Source organism: Drosophila biarmipes, chromosome 3L (genome assembly GCF_025231255.1).
Source record: "Drosophila biarmipes strain raj3 chromosome 3L, RU_DBia_V1.1, whole genome shotgun sequence".
In the NCBI taxonomy this organism is placed as follows: Eukaryota; Metazoa; Arthropoda; class Insecta; order Diptera; family Drosophilidae; genus Drosophila; species Drosophila biarmipes.
In genome coordinates this window covers 12,013,685-12,032,042 of record NC_066613.1, presented here as the reverse complement: position 1 = coordinate 12,032,042, position 18,358 = coordinate 12,013,685, and the positions used below count along the sequence as shown (strand labels likewise).

The 18,358-nt window shown below is 45.1% G+C and overlaps 5 protein-coding genes across 5 annotated transcripts; 1 reads left to right on the top strand and 4 right to left on the bottom strand.

Moving 5' to 3' along the window:
* Positions 1-55: 55 nt before the first annotated feature.
* On the bottom strand, positions 56-6,488 carry LOC108028820 (microtubule-associated serine/threonine-protein kinase 4). Its single transcript, XM_017100807.3, has 3 exons — positions 5,304-6,488; positions 3,304-3,666; positions 56-3,223 (listed from the first exon to the last, which is right to left on the bottom strand). The coding sequence occupies exons 1-3, from the start codon at positions 5,607-5,609 to the stop codon at positions 1,310-1,312; spliced, it is 2,583 nt and encodes an 860-aa protein (XP_016956296.1). The 5' UTR covers positions 5,610-6,488; the 3' UTR covers positions 56-1,309.
* Positions 6,489-6,622: 134 nt separating this feature from the next.
* LOC108027997 (U6 snRNA-associated Sm-like protein LSm5) lies at positions 6,623-7,195 on the bottom strand. The gene is made up of 3 exons (XM_044094961.2): positions 7,046-7,195; positions 6,777-6,973; positions 6,623-6,714 (listed from the first exon to the last, which is right to left on the bottom strand). The coding sequence occupies exons 1-3, from the start codon at positions 7,092-7,094 to the stop codon at positions 6,685-6,687; spliced, it is 276 nt and encodes a 91-aa protein (XP_043950896.1). The 5' UTR covers positions 7,095-7,195; the 3' UTR covers positions 6,623-6,684.
* Positions 7,196-7,488: 293 nt separating this feature from the next.
* On the top strand, positions 7,489-9,262 carry LOC108028304 (T-cell activation inhibitor, mitochondrial). The gene is made up of 3 exons (XM_017100026.3): positions 7,489-7,709; positions 7,773-8,200; positions 8,258-9,262. The coding sequence occupies exons 1-3, from the start codon at positions 7,625-7,627 to the stop codon at positions 9,203-9,205; spliced, it is 1,461 nt and encodes a 486-aa protein (XP_016955515.1). The 5' UTR covers positions 7,489-7,624; the 3' UTR covers positions 9,206-9,262.
* On the bottom strand, positions 9,206-10,604 carry LOC108028305 (uncharacterized). Its single transcript, XM_017100027.3, has one exon. The coding sequence runs from the start codon at positions 10,602-10,604 to the stop codon at positions 9,294-9,296; it is 1,311 nt and encodes a 436-aa protein (XP_016955516.1). The 3' UTR covers positions 9,206-9,293.
* A 613-nt stretch (positions 10,605-11,217) lies between these two features.
* LOC108028303 (organic cation transporter protein) lies at positions 11,218-16,315 on the bottom strand. The gene is made up of 3 exons (XM_017100025.3): positions 15,766-16,315; positions 12,727-13,169; positions 11,218-12,546 (listed from the first exon to the last, which is right to left on the bottom strand). The coding sequence occupies exons 1-3, from the start codon at positions 16,131-16,133 to the stop codon at positions 11,396-11,398; spliced, it is 1,962 nt and encodes a 653-aa protein (XP_016955514.1). The 5' UTR covers positions 16,134-16,315; the 3' UTR covers positions 11,218-11,395.
* Between the last annotated feature and the right edge of the window lie 2,043 nt (positions 16,316-18,358).

Genomic DNA, 18,358 nt, shown 5'->3' with positions numbered 1-18,358 from the left:
CTTATTTTCCAAAAGACCTAAACACCAAACCTCTTACATTTTAAGAACTCAAATCTTAGTTTTTTCTAGGGGCCACACTACATGAACACACTTTTGAGTTTTATTGCAATACATAAAGTACAATAACATTTACATTTCGCGTTACATAAAAGCTTTTTAAATTATATTTGGTTGGTTGCTTGATAAAATTGCGACTAAAATTGTTGCGGTTTTTAGTGCCTGCTCTTTCACTATCACAATGAAATAAATTACATTGTTCGGACACAGTATACAATAAATATATATGCTTACGTGTGTGTATATGCTACATGTAAAACAGTATCTAGTTGCATGATAGGTTAACCATATTATATGGCAATTACAGATATATATAATCCTATATCATTACAAGACGCCAGATTTTTCTCTCATTTGGAATATGCGCGTGGCTTTTCAGTCTTTCAATAAATCCAAAAATCTAAACGTCAATGCGTCCTAGTTTAATCGCATATACATAAAGTGAGTTCCATACACATAAGATAGCTTTAAATTTGTAATTTTTTAGATCTTAGGGTGTACTAATTGTGGAATCATCTATCCTTAGAAGTATCTTCTATTCTGCTTATCTCTGTGTATTGTCCTGCGGTTTTTGGATGCTAAATATTTGTCTTATACCTGTGAAACTCACTGTACATATATTTGAATAGTTACGAAAATTTTTTAAATTTTGTTGGAGTTAAACGTTTAAAATTTGGCTTCGTTTACCATTTCAAATGATTTCGATGTTCGGTTTTTAAGACGCGAATGGAGCTGAATATGAGTGCACTCATGAGTGGTTGAATCATGTTAATAAGTTGAGCGTTTGAGTTGTAATTTATAGTATGAAATATGCACCTAATTCTTTTTTCACTTTAATTCCACCTATACCATTAACTAAATATAGATACCAAATAATTAGCTAAATATTTCATTCACTCCTATAATCCAATCCTAAAATATTTAATTAACTAAGTATTTCACTCTTTGGCTTATCCGTACATTGTGAAAAATTCATAATTTAGAATTTTCGAGTATAACTTGTTGGTCAAATCAAAAGACTATTTAAAAGTTCCAATATTTAGATTACAATTTCATATCGTGTTGAGCTCTATTTTCTGTGAAAATAAAAACTATTAAAAATTCTTTCTACGCTCATTCAACTTAATACTCATATTAAACCTGTGATTTTAAAACTGTTTCAATAACTATTCAACTCTAGAAGTCTTACTATTCAACTCATGGTGCACTGTTTCTATTCATGAGACGGTTCCTGGTTGGATCTCTATGCAGCCTACAATCTGGTGGCCTCGGACGTCGTCTGGACATCTCCTGCCCCGTGCACCTGCTGACTGGTGGTCGAGGTGCCTACATCCGTGGTGGGAGGCGGCAGGTGCGAGTAGTATCCCATCTGGCAGGAGTTCTGGTGGGTCAGCTTCTGATTTTGGCTAAGCTGGTACTGTGCCGCCTTAATAGCAGCCTGTTGCTGGGGCGTCAAACAATCGCAGGCGGTCAACAGCTCCTCCGTGGACTTTGCCGTTATCGTAGTGGTTGTGGTGGTGGTCAGCTCGCCCACAAACTCTGTAGGCGGTGGGGCATAGTTCTCGACATCTCCGTAGGTGGAGTACCTGCCGTATGGATTTCTTCGCGGCATCGAGTGACGCTGCTGGGCAATCTGCATTTTTATGGCTGGTTTTATAGCCACTGTGTCAAGGTAACCGTAACCAACATTATAGCCCGCCTTGTTGGCCAGGTTGTCCCAGGATTTGGGTTTTTGAACATAAGCTATAGTATTGGGATAGATCTGCTGGGGCTGCATTTGGTTGGCGGTCACATGATACCGCTGGTGGTAATCCCCCTGATGATGATGGTGGTGGTGGTGCCCTTGATGCGGCTGTTGCTGCTGCTGGTGGGGCGGTTGTTGTTGTGGTTGCTGCTCATATGATTGCCTGGATTTGGTGGAGTGTTGTCGGGATTGGCCCGCCTCGCTCTTGGGGTCCCAAAACAAAGTATCCGTGCTAATGGAAGTGGTGTACGAAGCAGTATCCCCTGGAGCAAACTCACTAGAGGTGCAGGAATGCAAGCTGCAATGGCTGGCCAATCCAGAAGCCAAGTCAAAGTAGCGAGAGCGTGTGCTGCCGGATTGGGATTGCACTTGACAGGGATTCTGCACCTGGTGGGAATAGTGATGATGGTGGAGAACCGCTTGCATTTGCTGCTGTTGTTGTTGCTGCTCGTGGCTATGATGGTGATGATGATGATGGTGATGGTGGCCAGGTCCTGCGTTTCCAGCACCACCATTGGCATTGGGTGACGCATGGGATGTGGACTTGGGTCTGACCCTTTGCTCCTTGCTCTCCACCCGCTCCCTTTCTCGGTGCTTGTGCTTATGGGTGTGCTCCTTATGCTGGCGATGTCGTCTTCTCGTCGGTACACAATGCGTATCGCAGCAGGGACTGGCCAGATCGTAGGCATCCAAGCTTACGTTATCTGGCGCTGGAACCGTTGATTTCTCCGCTGACTTCCAACGAAAGTGCCCCAAGCAGGGATTGCAGGAGTGTCCCATATGATAATGTTTCCCAGTGGATTTTTCCTTCTCAGTTTTTGGTGGTTTAGGCGGTGGCTTGTGCTTTTCACAGGTTCGAGGTGGTGGTGCCGGTGGCTTCGCCGATCCACCAGTAGTGCTGTGATATTGAGTAGGAGCCGTTGCTGTCGGTTGAGTTTGAGTCATCGAATTCGTATCCACGGATTCGGTTCGCTGGAGTATATAACGCTGTGCCGGTTGCTGATGATCACTGCTGCTCCTCTGGAGGCCTAGGCCTTCAATATAATCTTCTGAGCTGCCGTGGGTGGGTCGCAGAACGTATCGGTAAGTAGGATCCAGGTAGTGGTAGGTGAGCATAAATTGAGCGGGAGGTGGGATTATTCCTGGTCCACCCACTCCCTGCTGGCGGGCCGCTATGTTGGGCACATCCTCTGTGGACAGGGCTGGACGATAAAAGCCCGTTTCAGCACCCACTTCCGTAGGTGAAACAACTTCTCCGTCACTGGGCGAAGTATTCGCGTTGGCCTTCTTCCGCGCTGGCAAACTGTGCGTCTTCCACTTGCCCTCCAACAACTCCCGCTCTCTTAAATGAACCCTCTCCAGCTCGTTCATCTTTTGCTGCAACATGCTCTGCAGTTGGATGTAGCGCATGTGAAGGTCCACCTGGGGGAAAATAAGTTTGTGAAAATATCACGCTTTTTACAACTTTAAAAGGTATATCTTTGCTCCTATTGATACTCTACCTTCCTCACACAGTCCTCAAAAAGTACTACCATCCGCATCCTGGTGTCGCACTGCTTAATGAACTCGACGATGGTCTTGTGGTCCGCCTTCTCCATATCTTTGCCGTTGATGGAGAGTATTACGTCGCCCTCCCGCATTCCAGCACGATAGGCTGGTCCACCGTACTCCACATAGTCCACGTAAGTGATCATTTCCAGCTCCTCATCCCGTTTGTAGTGGATCCCGTAGCTCTGGAGGGTGAACCCATAGGAGTTGTTCTTCTTTTCCACTATTATGGTGCGTCGCCTACGGTCCTCATCCGGATTGGACGCCAAAAACCGCTCCGACTTATGGCGTCCCAGGATGTGGGTCGAACGGGATAGCTAAAAATACATAATATAATATTATCATTACCAGCTTGAAGATACAAGAAACCAAAATATTTAATTGTAACTTCGTATCTTTATAACGCACACCAGATTTACCATTATCTCACTATGCACTCTCTCTCTCTGTGAAAGGAACGTGTTGATTTGCGGCGAAAGTGAAAAGCTTGTATGCTAAACTATCGTTAGCACTTCCGGGTATTTGCACGTCTAAGCAATGTGGCACACCGAATAGCCGCCAGGTTTGGGGGTGCAAACCATCAAAATGATGTTTGCCAAGCCCATTCCCTCGTCCTCAGTGTTCTTCCTGTTTTATTGAAAGCATTTCTATGAATACGGGATGAAGCCCCCAGCAGGCAACACTTTCACTGCCCCCCCAGAAAGATAGCTAACGGGCAGGAGAAAAGCAAACCAACCCAGATACAGGTGCGGACAAAATAATACCATGCAGGCCGTACCCATAAATTAGGATAGTAATAGAGAAAAGAAAATATAGGAAAAGGGAAATGACCACGATGGAGTCTAGCTTCCGTGTTATAATTTATGAAAGAAAAATATTATTATAACACTTGTTTTCATGAAGAACAACAACATAATTACATCCGAAATTCCAGTTTCTTTAAGATAATTTTATATTTTTAAGTAAGAAACAGCGGCCCTGATACGAAATGATAACTACATAGATATACCGCACTGCTCTTTCATTAACGTTCTTTTGCGTAGAGCATAATAACTGGCTTGAAAGGCTTTGCAATGGACCTCCCGCCGGCTATAATGCCATCGGCAAGGAACAGCAAATTGTGTGGCTTTATATATAGAAAACTACAGTGTTCATTTAAATGGATATTGTAAAGGCTTTTAGTAAAAAAGGGAACCAAGAAGAAAAATGTACAAATGGGAAAGATATATTTCCTTAAAATCATTCAAAATAAAGGATTTAAAAGACAAATCAAGGAAAAAACTAACATTTTACCTGAATTTGGGTAATTGGGTTTGATGAGGAAGGTACTATTTTTTACTAAACACGAACTCGATAGTAATTTAATGTATTAGCCAATCGTACTAGTTATCGTGACATTGCTAGGAAATATAGCGTGATGTCCGCAGTTACAATAGAGCTATGGATATTATGGCATGCGAGTAAGCCTCCCCCAAATCCAACGACCCATAAATGAATCCAACTGGTTAATTCATCAAATTGCCTGGGCCAAAGTCAAGGCCCTACCGGAGACCCATCTTCTCCCCGGGTGTACGATACTTTCCAATATATGACTATTTCCGGGGCATTGAATTATTAACACTTGATCGACGACGGCGGCTGTTGGCGGCTGTTGAGGTTGCCTGGCGAAGCGTAAACTATGCATAACGACCCGGCCGGGAGGTTAAACAGCTGAGGGGGGCAGCAAATGCAGCGATGTGGGAGCTGGGTGGCGCAAACCACCCCCAAGAGCGCCCACTCGACAAGGAACTCAACAGCAACCACCAGCCGTCCCGACCCACCACCCACAAGACAAATTCAATTGAGCCAGCACTGCAGGACCTTGTCGCATTATTATGACTCAGTGTGGGGGACAATTGAATTCATTTGGAGACCATTCCGACCAGCACTTGGATACTTGGCCACTTGGACATACCTGCGCATACTCGATTTCCTCGTCGCTGGCGTCGAGACTCTTGTGGAACTTGAGCCTGCCCAAGCTGCCGGTGCCATTGACATAGTGCGATGATTGCTGATGCGTCTGATAGAGGTGTTGCTGCTGGGACTGTGCATATTGCTGGTGGGGATGTTGCTGCTGCTGCTGCTGGCAGGCGGCGGCAATGAGGGAGCCCACGGAGGTGGCGTTGGAGGCCGATATGGACACCGCCGCCGCCGTCGTGGCCGCACTGCTGGCCGCCGTCGCAATGCTCTGGCAGCTGGTGCTCATGGGCTTGCTGGCCATCCTCCTCTTATTGATTTCTTCACGCAGTCATAATTACAGGCGGATCATTCGAGCCGCTCAAACGAGACACCGACAGATACAGATACCGAGATACTGAAATCTTTCGTTGCAAAACGGGGGAACCTCCACCTTTCGAGCTCACACAACGAATGCTGGAGCTGCTGCTGCCGCTGGGTGACTACAATTAGTCATGACCATTCATAAAGTTCACTCCGAGCTGCGTTTATCAGTGCTATATCGGCTTGGCGAAAAAGTTTTCCATATTCGAGTTCGGTTTTGTTGTCGCGCGAGTCGGTTTCCGCTTGGATTGTTCCACTTCCGTCGAAGCCTGGTGCCGTACTGAGCGCTGGAGGTGCCGAACGGAAGCGGGAGAACGCAGAGCGGCGCTGCGGAGAGCACGGTGCACCCACACGCACGGCCAGGAGGGAAAAGCGGTTAATATTTATGGCACATGTTGACTGCTGTATCGCTGAGACCCGCGATTTGGGGGGTTGAGCGCATGCGCCTACTTTGCATGACCGCCAGAGCATAAATGGCTGTTAAGTGTTAACGGGAAGTCCCAAAAAGTTAAACCTAACATTTGAATTTCCAAAAGTAAATTTCACTGGGAAAGTCTAGAAATTCCGCCTCTCCTGGTTTCTGTTAACAAATAAAGTAGTGCTATCAGGTCTCAAACTTAAAAACATTTCATTTGAATTATGATGGAAGAAAGTAATGATTTTATCATGGCTTTCGTAGGTTTTATAGGTCTACAGATTACTAAGAATTTTTTTAGATATAAAAAGTGTAGATTCCTTTTTAAATTTTTCTTATAAAATTTTCAAAACTATGCATTTTACCGTTTACACTTCATTAACATTTCTTCACCAATAGTCCATTAAACATCTCCTAGAATTAATTTTCCACAATGTATTTGCAAACCACAAACCAACCGCTTTTCAAAACTACTGTTAACCGGTTAGACCACTGTTAGCACTTAACATACCTCTGTAGATTACCATATGTGCAAACGCTTCCACATTAAAAAGTCTTGATTTATTTTACAAATGTATTTATGTTCATAAATGAAACCTTCTTACTCCGCCAGCTCGCCGCCAGGCACCAACTGCAATGAATTAATTATTAGTTAATAATGCACAAGTAGATAAGATTTTGCGAAACACACACCATTGTGATGTTGTTGCCATTGAGCAGAATTTGATCCAGTTTGGTGATGCGGCGACCATCGGGCGTATTCTCATACTCCGTCACGTCGTCCAAGAGCATATTTACGAAGTCGTCGAATCCCAGAAGAGTGCCCACCATCTCCTTGTCGTTCTTCATGATGATGTGGATGCGGGAGCCGATGCATTTGTCCACCAGTTCTGCAAGGAGTCCCAGGCAAACCGGCAAAAGTTAGGAACAGTGGCTTGTACACTTTGGGCAGCTTTATTTACCCAACGGCATCAGGGTGGAGATGTTGGAAGGGGGCGGAACGGCAGTCATTATTACTTGAGATTTGTTCTACTATTATTACTACAATAAATGGAGTTCCGCTAAAAACTTTAGCAGCGAGGTAAACAATGCGGAATTCTGTGCTAGGTCTGGCCACATAATAACTATCGGCGGGTAGTGCTGGCAAAACTTGTTCATAATTTTAGCTAAAAGGAAGTTATTATATCTTAATATATAATTTTTGTACTCTTGGATTTTATATTCGTCCGATCTCGCTTAGAATTAAACCGAAAGTCAACGCAAGTCAAACTGGTAATTAACGCCAATGTACTAAGTATTACTGAGGTTCAATTAGCAAAGCAGCCAATACCGGCCAAAAAACAGACAAGTTGTCACCACTGATACCCCGATAGTAACGGATTTTAGGCATTTCGCGAAACGGTCTTACCAATTTGACCGTCTTTCATAATTTCAAGATCAGAAGTTATATATCTTAAAATTTTGAGCCCACAGCAGTCGTTGCCGTATGCCGGCCATCTGTGACGAGGGGCAGGGTCTTGCCGCCGCCCACCGCTTACATAATGTCCATGTCGCTGGTCCCCAAGATCCGGAAACTGGTCACCAGCAGGCGGCACTTCCTGCTTTTGCGTCGATCGCTGAACCAAGGTCAGTGCTTTTGCATATGCCACGACTTTTGGATACTAATCATGTGATACCGATCCTTTGCAGATCTTACAACGGCGCTGAGGCCCTTCTACTTCGCCGTGCACCCGGACTTCTTTGCCCAGCATCCTGAGCAGAGGAACACCAACGAGAACTCCCTGAAGTTGCTGAGTGAGCATCTGGAGGCCCTGTACGAACGCAGGCAGCGGAGTGGGGACACCCAGGTGCTTAAGTTCTATGTGCGCACAAGTGCCGATGCCGACAAGCGGGACTCCTTCAAGCTTATCCAGATACGAACAGACTGGCAGAGCACTAGGGATCCAAAGACCTTCATTCAGGGCCTCCTGGAGTCCTGCAACCTGTCCACGGAGTTTGTGAAGAACATCAAGGCGCAGCCGGAGCCGCCGAAAGGCTACTCCGGGTTGGATTTTAAACCAGGCCAGGACTACCAATACGACACGGAGTTTGCCGAATTCGAATCTCAGTTGAAGAATGTTAGTATTACTCCTGTTTCCGTTTAAGAGTCATTTAAATAACTTGCTTCAACTCAGGAACGTGCCTTCAAGCGACCAGTACTGTCCACCTGGCTGGAGGAGAATGCGGGCACAGCCAAACAGCGCTCTAAGGAAACTGCGGACCTGCAGGCCGAGATCGACAAGCTCCAAAAAGTGTTAGTCGAGAAGCTCGAGTTACAGGATGCCCGCTACGAATGCGGCTGGAACATAGAACATTATCGCGGCTGCCTGAAGACCCTAGAGCGACTGGCCAACACTCATTTGGTTGAAATGGCTCCCCTTAAGCGTCGCATTGTGGTCTTTGCTCCCTTCACGGGCATCAGTCTGGAAGGACATGTGATGCTGTTTACTGGCGATGTGCTCAACACCTGGATTGACTTCATCAAGAACATTCCGCATCATGATGCTTATCTTAAGGTGGTCCCAGTTTACGAACAGACACTGTCGCAGGTTCTTCTGGAGATCCAGATCGGCCGACGAAAGTTTATGCCCAAGCAACAGGCCAGGGGCTACGCAAGCTACCTCATGAAGGTGACCACTTCGCTCAACGACTACCTAGGTAAACAAAAGTACCCGGCGGAATGGCCGAAAACGCTCAAGGAGTTCACCATTGTGGTGGAATCAGAGGCGGGTCCCCTGATGGTGAGCCCCACGGGCCAGTTCATCACGCCAGCCACCTGTCCGGGTTCCATACTCGTAGATTTCATCACTGTGAATATGGAACTGGCCAGGGAGCGCATGAAGAAGTACGCCCAGGATAAACACGTCGAGCAGGAGCTAATGGACTCGTGCATAAAGCAGCTGCAGCTGCAATCCTTGACCAAAGACGACGCCGTCACGCCAGACAAGATGATAACAGCACTGAAAGACCTATCGCAGCTGCAGGTCGGGGACCTGAAGGAGTGCAAGCTGCACATAACCCACTACTATTCGGTACTGACCGACGGCGTTGTGTGCATACCCTGGGATTTTCAGCAGAGGTAGTTGGATTTTCTCATGTGCCTTATTAGTCAAAATAAACATAGTAATAATATATAGTAATTAAGGCTGCACCATCGCTTCTTCCTTTCAGCTAAGCGGCATCGCTGCAGTCTTCCAGGGCCCAGGTGCACTCCTCCTGATGCTTTGAAAACTCAGATGCATGACGGGTGTAGACATGATGCTCCTCGCCATCCCAGTGCGAGGGATCCCCACCGCACAGGACGGATTTCTCGGTGGCTGCATCATACAAGGAGATTCCTCCATTTCCATACACCACACGCCACCAGTTGATATTGGTGCGGCTGTAGACGTTTTTGGTGATCGAGTTGGAGGCATTGTGCACTGTTAAAGTAGCCGGTTCCATGAGGATGTAGCGATTCCGCCAGAACGCGCTGTAGAAGGCAAACTGCAGCCGGCTGTCATTGCTGTGCCCACGTTGGATGAAATAGGCAGCCTTCTTGGAATCTCTAACGTTACTGCAGATCAGATACGTTTGCGGGCATTCGAATATGTAGGAATTTTCATCGGTTGCATTGCGGATGCAAACTTTTCGCGCAGTGTACAGGAGTTGCTCATCCCTGGGAAGGTGAGCATAGATTTCTGCTTGGAGAGAGGGCTCCACTTCTTGCTCGAAGCCAGGCTGTTTCAATAAATTTCTAAGGTTGCTTTGCAAAGCCTGTTGCACCAGCGGATCTCCACGCTTGAGCTCCTCTCTGTCGAGTAATTGAAGGTTTGCCTGAGCCAACTGCGTCAAGCTGGCCGTAAAGTTGCCCAGCCTCTGCACTACACTCAAAGGCGTTTCGAGTGCTAGAACAGTATCGTAGAGAACTTGAAGGATGTCCCTCAGATAATCCAAAGTGCTGAGTGTTAGGCGATGGACCAGAGAGTTTACCAACGGGAAGGTGGCCTCCCGACTGGCTGTGTGAAATGGAGCCTCCAACAACTGAGCACTGCGATTGATAAAGGCCCGATGGATCAGTTCCATCAGTTGGAGTGGCACATCAGTATGCAGAGACAGTTGGTCGTAAAATTCCAGGATCTTCGAGGGATCGTAGATCTGCTTGGTCTGCTGGAGCTCTTTCCACAGAGCAGTGTAAATGGCCTCCTTGAGCTCCACGGTCCTCGCTTGATTCGCCAATTGCAGGACCAGCCTGCCCCGTTCCCAGTCTCCACCAACTTCAGAGCGAATTACGTACTCTAAATTGGAAGGAGCAGGAGTTTCCAGGGCAACTGAGGCTGCCTCATTCCGCCAGACATCGATATGGTATAGTAGCTCTTGAACCGGAGCAGATGTGTTGAGAACCGCCAGGAGTTTGCTGCTATTACTTTGGATATTTGAATCCATTGCGCCAGTGAACCCGAGCCCCACCATAAGGACAAGCCAAGCGGAGGAAGTTGCCATTCTGGCTGCACTGGTTGGATGCCCTCGATAGGGCGTAGCTTTTATAGGTAAGTGGCGAATCGGCAGTTATTTGTAGTTCAATCGGATATTTGCTTGCGGATTTGGTTGTTGACCCTTGTGCCAATAAATGCATGCAACGTTTAATTGCATTTTGCACCTGCGGAAAAGCTGAAAAACACGACGATCATAAACGGTTGGGCATATATGTATATATATTACATCATTTATATAATCAAGCATTTGCATTCTGTTAAAACAAAGAAAAACATACATGATGTTCAAGACCTTGATAAGTTATGACATCTTTCTAGCTCAGTAAAATATATAGTAAATAGAGATTAAGCCGAAAAAATGAGATTTTGTAAGATATAGTGGAAGCAATACATGACCAACCTAAGATAATTTTCTGCATTAATTAAATAGAGTTTTCGAGCTGTGCACGAGCAGTTCGCGTAAGCTAAATGGGTTCGAAGCTAAATGATTAACACTCTTCCGGTTTAAAACCCGGGATCTATCTACATGAATTTTACGTATTTTATTTAATTTCGCTTTCATTTCGAAAGTTTCTAGCCATAATATATGGTATTTAATAACTTAGAAAACACATTCAAACTTGTTTGGCTGGACTTGTTGACTTTATTGAGAGGCGCATAGAATTTCTTATTTCTAGTATCACAAAAGTCTATAACGACACATAGAGGCTAGATGATGCTACAAATGCAAGGCAGAGCTACATATTATTGGTTGCTATAACAATTAGCTACCTAATAGTTGGTTTTAGAGCTGATCCTCTAAAGCTTCGTGGAGTTGCGTGACTTGGTAGATCTGCGCAGGATGCTGGATCTCAGTTCTCCACCTGTGGATGCATTCAAGGATGCCCCCGTCTGGGTTCCCCTCACAAATGCCTGAGATCGCACCTCCTCCACGTCGGCGTTCCTCTTCTCGTCCTCATCGTCGTCCACCTGCTTGGCCAAACAGGGGAAGTCCCAAATGCTCTGTCCACGTCCGAACTCCTCACCATCGCTTAGGGTTTGTGGTAGGACATGATTAAGGGTCTCCGGAAGGAGCAGCGCCAACAGACCACCAATGATACCCAAAATTCCCAGGATGATTAATGGCAGTGCTTGGGAAATGTTGGCCAAGTAAACCACAAACGGAGCAATGATGCTGGCCACATAGCCCATGATGTGGATGAAGGCCACAGCCTGGGCCCTAACCACTGTTGGCAGCACCTCCGCCGCCCACTGGAGGCCAATATTGTAGCTGATGTTGACAAAGAATCGACCCATGATGGCCAGGGCAGCGGAGTAAATGCCCACGGGCACCACAGTGGCGAGTAGACTGAACACTCCACTGAGCACCATGGAGCTGCAGGCCAGCCAACGGCGACCAAAGCGATCTAGGATCACCGTGAGGAGGGTATCTGCAGGCAGTTCCGTGAAGCAAGCCAATGTGAAGGTGAAGAAGACGTCCAGTCCCAGGGATCCCACATTCCTCACGTGTCCATCGAACACCAGGGATATAGCCATCCAGATAACAATAAGCAGCAATGTGGTTCGTCGCAATCGAGGTGACTTGAAAAGATCCAGCACGGAGTAGTTGCCATTCTGGGCCTCCTGTTCCCTCATCCTCTTGCAGCTGTCCGCGAAGATCTGATATGTTTGAGCGGGCACCTGACGACCGTTTCCCTTCTCAAGTTTCTTCAGGATTCCAACGGCCTTGTCCACTTTTCCCTGGGAGACCAACCAACGGGCCGATTCTGGCACCATAAATGGGGTAAAGATAGCCAGGAGCAGCGGGGCGGAGGTCACGATGGCCAGGAGTTTCCAATCTGCGATGAAGTACGCAATCCAGGGAAGCAGGCAGGCGGCACCAGTGAAGAATATAGCTATCGACATGTTGGCCACGAAGGTGCGGTACTTGGGACCAACGTACTCGAGAACTGTGGGTCAAAAAAACACAAAAAACAATTTCATTTAGTTTATAGTTCAGTACCGAATAATGACCCTAATCACTGATTTGTGTTACAGATATTTCTCTTCAAAGGAAGGTTTATATTTGTAACTACAAACACTCAATTAACTAACTAACGATTTATATACAAATAAGATGCATAACTCACCCAAAATGTACATCATAGTGAAGCAGTTGTCGAAGGCGAATCCCACGAAGAACCGCATGGCTGCAAACTGCCAGAAGTTGGTGACAAACGCAGTGCCCACTCCGGCCACGAGTCCCATCATGTTGGTGCCGATCAGGGCGGGAATGCGACCGAATCGATCCGCTACCCAGCCGAAGAGGAGTCCTCCCACGATGGCGCCCAGGAAGAATATGGACTGGGCGTAGGTGGGCAGGGCTGCTTTGTCGCACACCCAGTTCTGCTCGGTGGCCACCGTCGAGTAGGGGATCTCCGTGAAGTTATATGACCAGCCGTGGCGACACTTGACCTGCGGCCACTTGGGGTCGGCCATCACCTTGCCCTGGGCCAGTACCTCCGTGTAGTTGACGTCGTACATGTAACAATTGTTGTACTCCCCGTTGGTCATGGGTATGGAAATCGCCAGTCTGGGAACGAGAGGTGGCAAAAGGGGGTTATCTTTCGGTCGGTGCAATTAACGCATCCAGGGTCAGGCGTGTGGAATTGTCTCCAGTTCTCAGACGCTCTAAGCCATGGCCAACACTTCTGCACCGGGCACACTAACAGCCAGCCACAGTACATATATCTTTGAATGGGTATGTACGCGAGACAACTTAATTATCGTGATCTTGAGGGGCTCTCGAAAATGCGGTTGGATACACTTTAACCGTCCATGTCTGCCCCGTTTTTGGTCGGTTTAAAGTGTCTGCATTTGGTGTATTACCAAGATGGATTGTTGCGAGTTCATGACGGATGTGGTCATGCGGAAAATTGACCAAATCACGTAATACTTAAAGTATTTAATTGTTCCAACTTAAAGTTATTTTAATAACTATAGTCCTAGTTGTACTAGAACTCGAATATTCTCTTCTGTTTTCTATTTTCCCACGATGAAGAAATATTAGTTTATTAGCGTATAATAGATGTTATTATATGAAATGGATCTCTGTGGAATTTTGATTCTATTAACCAAGTCTATTTAAACCTCATTCTTGGTTTTATAATGCATCAGCTGCCTAAATTTATAAATGAATTCAACGTGTATTAGGCTTCATCGCTCATAAAAAAAACATTATCATATTATTCCGAGAGCAGTCTTTGACATTAATCGATTTTATTTGCATAATCCGCTAGACAGGCGATGATTAAACTTTTTATTAAGTTCATAAAAAGTGTGTTTTAGTAGTATCACATAGCTGTTTAATTAGGAAAGATCATCTTAGATTTAAATGCTTTACTTTTCTTCAAATACGTTTTCAACTCTTTTTAAAAGCTGTAATTATCTGTACATCTAACAAAATCGTTTTTGAAAGTAGGTTTATAAGTGAAAGGATATTTTAAGGAACCCTAACCGAACCCCTAAAAGAGTGTTTAAAATTCGATGGCCCAGGCAGTAGACCATCGTAAAGTCGGCGGTCTCACATCATCGCCGCCACACAACATTAGGCTTGATGATGGTTGTTGTTGCTACTTGTGCTTTTGCTGCTGCTACCTGCTGCGTTGTCGCAACGTTCACGCTGCGCTGCTGCTAATTAAACAATTTGGCCGGCCAACCTGGCTTATCTAACTGCCCCGAGTGGCCCGCCGCCCCACCAGCACGCCAAGCCACCAACCCACCGGCCCACCCATCGCCCCACCACCCACTCCATCCGCCGAACCGGAGGAAAACGCTCTCCTTGCCACTGGGCGGCGGACAGCTCGGCAATTATCCAGATGATCGTTTTCGCAGTAAGGTTCTTTGCCTTATTAAGCCGCCGCCCGACTGGAAAACCCAATCATGGCCCAAGGTCGTCCCGACGGGCCGTTCTAGCCAAGTCGGCTCTAATGACTTTGGTCAGAACACTCGTTTTCGTTACGTTTCATTCGTTTTTCGTTTTCAATTCAAATCGCGCTGCACGGCTAAGACTTGCACATACTTTATATAATTTGACTAGTAGAATCGAGAATTCGGAGAGTGGGGGCTAAGGCGGGCCAAATCTTTTCGCGCGGCCAATTCTTATAATTTGGTACTATCCAGTTTAGTCTAGCACACACACAAAAACGCGCCAAGTGGCAGGCTTAACCGGTATTAGCCTTAGCCTTTCGGTTCCAAGGTGATTGGTACTATTGGTTGCTAGTTATAGTGATCGATCAATTGCTTTGTGAAAGTTAAAACGGAACCGCAGAGTTCAGATAGCCATTTACGCACAATAATAACACTTCCGGATGGGGATTGTTTGAATAGATTGCTCGAAGTCACATAAATACCAATATTTGTTAAACCTTTTTCTCGATTATGATTTGCCTTAATTGCTATAACTTGGCCCGTTCTATTTATTTAAATTGATTGAACTCTTTGAAGTCCTTGAACTTTGTGGTACTTGAGTTGGGGTTTATTTTGAGCAGTTCAAATTCAAATTATGATTGATTATTTTCTTATTTATTTCTGTTGAATCATATATACTTGTTATGTCTGATTTTGGCTTTTGGGCTTACTCAAGTTGCCATATTTATTTGGCTGATTTGAAAGCAAATGTTATAATTTTATAACCCTTTTGTGCAGCTTGTTTTACGCTTTACAACCCCTGATAAGCAGACAAGCTGTTAATTTCAAAGCAACTACATTGAATAATCGATTGGATCAATACCGCATTCCGTTTATGACTTTAATATAGTCATTGTTGTTATTTAGCACCCACAGCTGTGGGCAATCATAAAGTTCTGAAACGCGCTGTCCGTTAATGGATTCATGATCATTTGAATAGCCACAAAGTCTTCATTACACTTTAGCACCCGAGGCGACGTCTGCGACTACTGCACTTTACACACAGTGTAGTGTGCGGGCCAGCAATCAACTGCGATCATTATTACACACAACACATTTGAATATTTATGGGCACATTACGTGAATTACCCAGCTAAGCCGCGCTCAACTGCGGATGCCATAACCGAAATCGCCTTGCCTTGTCTTACGATTTTCCTTGACTTCTTAGATTTTTGAGGGAGACCCCTAGAGATTTCCCCAGAGATCCGAACTGAACTCACCTGGCCTCCACATCCAAGGCATCCAGCTCGGGCACATGGCACCAATGCTGCTCGGGTATCAGGGTGAGGAATATTTGCGAGAAGTACACGAAGGCCACGAAGAACGAGAAGGGGATCATGCAGATGAAGAGCAGCTTTTGATATCGCCCAAACTCCCCGATGAGGGGGAGTATGTCATCAAAGTCCATGCTGGGTGGCGGTGGATCGTTGGCATCCTGACCCTTCTTGAAGCCGCCCACCTCCAGCTGGAGCTCTTTGTTGCCACCGCTTTTCCGGCGATGCACCGTGTCGCCACCTCCACCTTGAGGGGGCTCTTCGTGGGCAAATGCCTCATTGACGAAGTACGCTTGCTTGGCCTGGCCTTCCATGTTTGTTGAGTTCGGTATGCCGCGACCTTGCCTTATGTGTGTCACTCCAAGTGATTCAGAACTTGACCGAAACGGCGAAAAATTGAATTTGAAATCCAAATACTTGATCGACTTCGATTGCGGCGCACGCGCGCGTTTCCGTTTCGAATCTGCAACTGACTGAGCACGCGCGCCAAAAGCCGTTTTTATATGAGCCCGGGCCAAGAAGCTCGGCTCTTGGCGGTTTGGGGTTTCAGGGGTTTGGGGTTTGAGCCGCTGCACTTGTGCTCTGCCGCTGCCAAGAACAAGAGACCGCCGGCAGCGAAAGTTGAGCCGCTGAGCAGCAGCAGCTGTTCGCCGCCTGGTTCACACAGCTGGCAAACCGGATCGACTCGGATCGGCATTCTGAATCGGCTGTGAATCGGCAGGCGAGCCCCAAACGCCCATATCGCCTGCCAGATCTTATGGCGGCGTTTTGTGTTAAGAGCTCTTGGTGGCTTATTTTTAAGCCTGCCGAGCGATCCATGACTCCCAGGAGCTCGGAAGGTGCCCGTGCACATCTTGTGGGTGCTCCAGGCCCAGCAGCTGGGTCCAGCTTTTATTAATAGCCCCTTTCAGGCGTGATTCATGCCGCAAACACTTGGCGATTGTTGGGGATTGAGGAAATTAGCAAAGAGTATTTGTTATTTGTTATATTTATAAATACGTCACGGCCCATTCATAAATTGAGCAGCGAGGGGATTAAACCCGACATCGGATCAAGCCATCTAACAAAACGAGTTTGCGTGATCCGCAGATCGGGGGAGGAGGAGATGGGGAGCCTGACTAGCCTTCAAAGACTCGACTGCACTTTACTTGAGCTTAGCAGTTCATTTATTTAATTGTAATCACGTGCCGACTTCTTATTTCCTATTTTTATTGAAGCATTAATATATTTTTATTTGGGCGCCAGTTTTTTAAATAGAGATTTCATTTTCCAGTGCAAATTTGTGTTTTCAATTATCATTCATTTATGCAAGCAGTACGGATTGAGTTATAGTTTATCTTTTCTATTGGCGTATTTTCATGAGATCATAATTGCGAAAAGTTTGAGAAGTAATCTTTGCTTTTCCAGAATGAATCTAGGTAATACTTGTTTATCAAAGTTTTCAGTTGACCTTTTTTATTAACATCTTTGTAACATGCGTTTCACAATTTATTTAGGCCAGTACTTTTCCATAACTAATCATCCACCTAAAAATATTTTTTAATGTGATTTTTTTTTAATGTGTTATTGATTAACATCTGTATAATAACTCATGTGCATAGTTCACCGAATAAGAAACCAGTACCTATTTTTACAAAGTCCTATAGAGAATTTCACAATACTTTTGAAAAAAATAAAATAATTAACAATGGAAAATTACTTTTCCAGCTAGGTTTTTTTTTGATGCTCTGTTTTTTTTATTTGTTAACATATTTGCATTAATTGATAAGTTAAACATGAAGATACATGAAGATCCCAATTTGAGATGTCCGGTGAAAGAAAACTCCTTGTGAGGAATAAACAACTAGCCTTCAAATTAAACATTTTTGCGTGCTATTTTGGCAAAGCTTGTTTATTAACACCCAAGTATTAATTCATAAAAAAGAATTTCACAAAAATACGAAATGAATTCCGATAAGCAAATATCTTGTACTGTATCTTTAATTGTCCAGAAGAAGCACTGGCTTATCTTATTTATAAGCATCTTCGTCTTATTCGGACTACTTATGCACGAGCTTTCCTTATTTCGATATTCCTTTTTGGGACACACTTTTGAGAGATTTACACCCGAACTTGATTTGAACTCATTCAAAATGTAATGTTTGCATACGCTTATCTTCTGTCTTATATTATTCGAGTATGCAATTAGAAGGATGCATATATTTTATTCAGGACTTAACTGTTAAATTAATATTTTGAAGTGTTTATGCCTGTTTATCTTATTTATTCACAAATGTTCGTGTGTTCAATTTAAGATACGCATGTTCCGTGGCGGGGGCGACGGCGCATGCGTGCATTTATATTAATTATGAAGTCGCACCCATATCACATAATATCGCTTCTCATTACAACTGCACACGAAAATATTGTTCTCTTGACCGCTGCCGCTTTAAACCAGTTTAATCGCGCTTAATAAATTAAAATTTTATTATACCCTTGCTAAGTGTATGTAACATAAATAAGATTAGGAGTTTGACGTGCATTTGAATGAAGATATTTT

What these genes read in the sequence shown, in the direction of transcription:
- LOC108028820 (XM_017100807.3), bottom strand. Translation starts at nt 5,609, where the DNA reads ATGGCCAGCAAGCCCATGAGCACCAGCTGCCAGAGCATTGCGACGGCG. An exon ending in AGGAAATCGAGTATGCGCAG is followed by an intron (nt 3,667 to 5,303) that starts GTATGTCCAAGT and finishes ATGTATTTTTAG; the next exon opens with CTATCCCGTTCGACCCACAT. An exon ending in TTGAGGACTGTGTGAGGAAG is followed by an intron (nt 3,224 to 3,303) that starts GTAGAGTATCAA and finishes ATTTTCCCCCAG; the next exon opens with GTGGACCTTCACATGCGCTA.
- LOC108027997 (XM_044094961.2), bottom strand. Translation starts at nt 7,094, where the DNA reads ATGACTGCCGTTCCGCCCCCTTCCAACATCTCCACCCTGATGCCGTTG. An exon ending in CTCCACCCTGATGCCGTTGG is followed by an intron (nt 6,974 to 7,045) that starts GTAAATAAAGCT and finishes GACTCCTTGCAG; the next exon opens with AACTGGTGGACAAATGCATC. An exon ending in ATGGCAACAACATCACAATG is followed by an intron (nt 6,715 to 6,776) that starts GTGTGTGTTTCG and finishes AATTCATTGCAG; the next exon opens with TTGGTGCCTGGCGGCGAGCT.
- LOC108028304 (XM_017100026.3), top strand. Translation starts at nt 7,625, where the DNA reads ATGTCCATGTCGCTGGTCCCCAAGATCCGGAAACTGGTCACCAGCAGG. An exon ending in GCGTCGATCGCTGAACCAAG is followed by an intron (nt 7,710 to 7,772) that starts GTCAGTGCTTTT and finishes GATCCTTTGCAG; the next exon opens with ATCTTACAACGGCGCTGAGG. An exon ending in TCGAATCTCAGTTGAAGAAT is followed by an intron (nt 8,201 to 8,257) that starts GTTAGTATTACT and finishes GCTTCAACTCAG; the next exon opens with GAACGTGCCTTCAAGCGACC.
- LOC108028305 (XM_017100027.3), bottom strand. Translation starts at nt 10,604, where the DNA reads ATGGCAACTTCCTCCGCTTGGCTTGTCCTTATGGTGGGGCTCGGGTTC.
- LOC108028303 (XM_017100025.3), bottom strand. Translation starts at nt 16,133, where the DNA reads ATGGAAGGCCAGGCCAAGCAAGCGTACTTCGTCAATGAGGCATTTGCC. An exon ending in GCCTTGGATGTGGAGGCCAG is followed by an intron (nt 13,170 to 15,765) that starts GTGAGTTCAGTT and finishes TCTCGTTCCCAG; the next exon opens with ACTGGCGATTTCCATACCCA. An exon ending in CACTATGATGTACATTTTGG is followed by an intron (nt 12,547 to 12,726) that starts GTGAGTTATGCA and finishes TTTGACCCACAG; the next exon opens with TTCTCGAGTACGTTGGTCCC.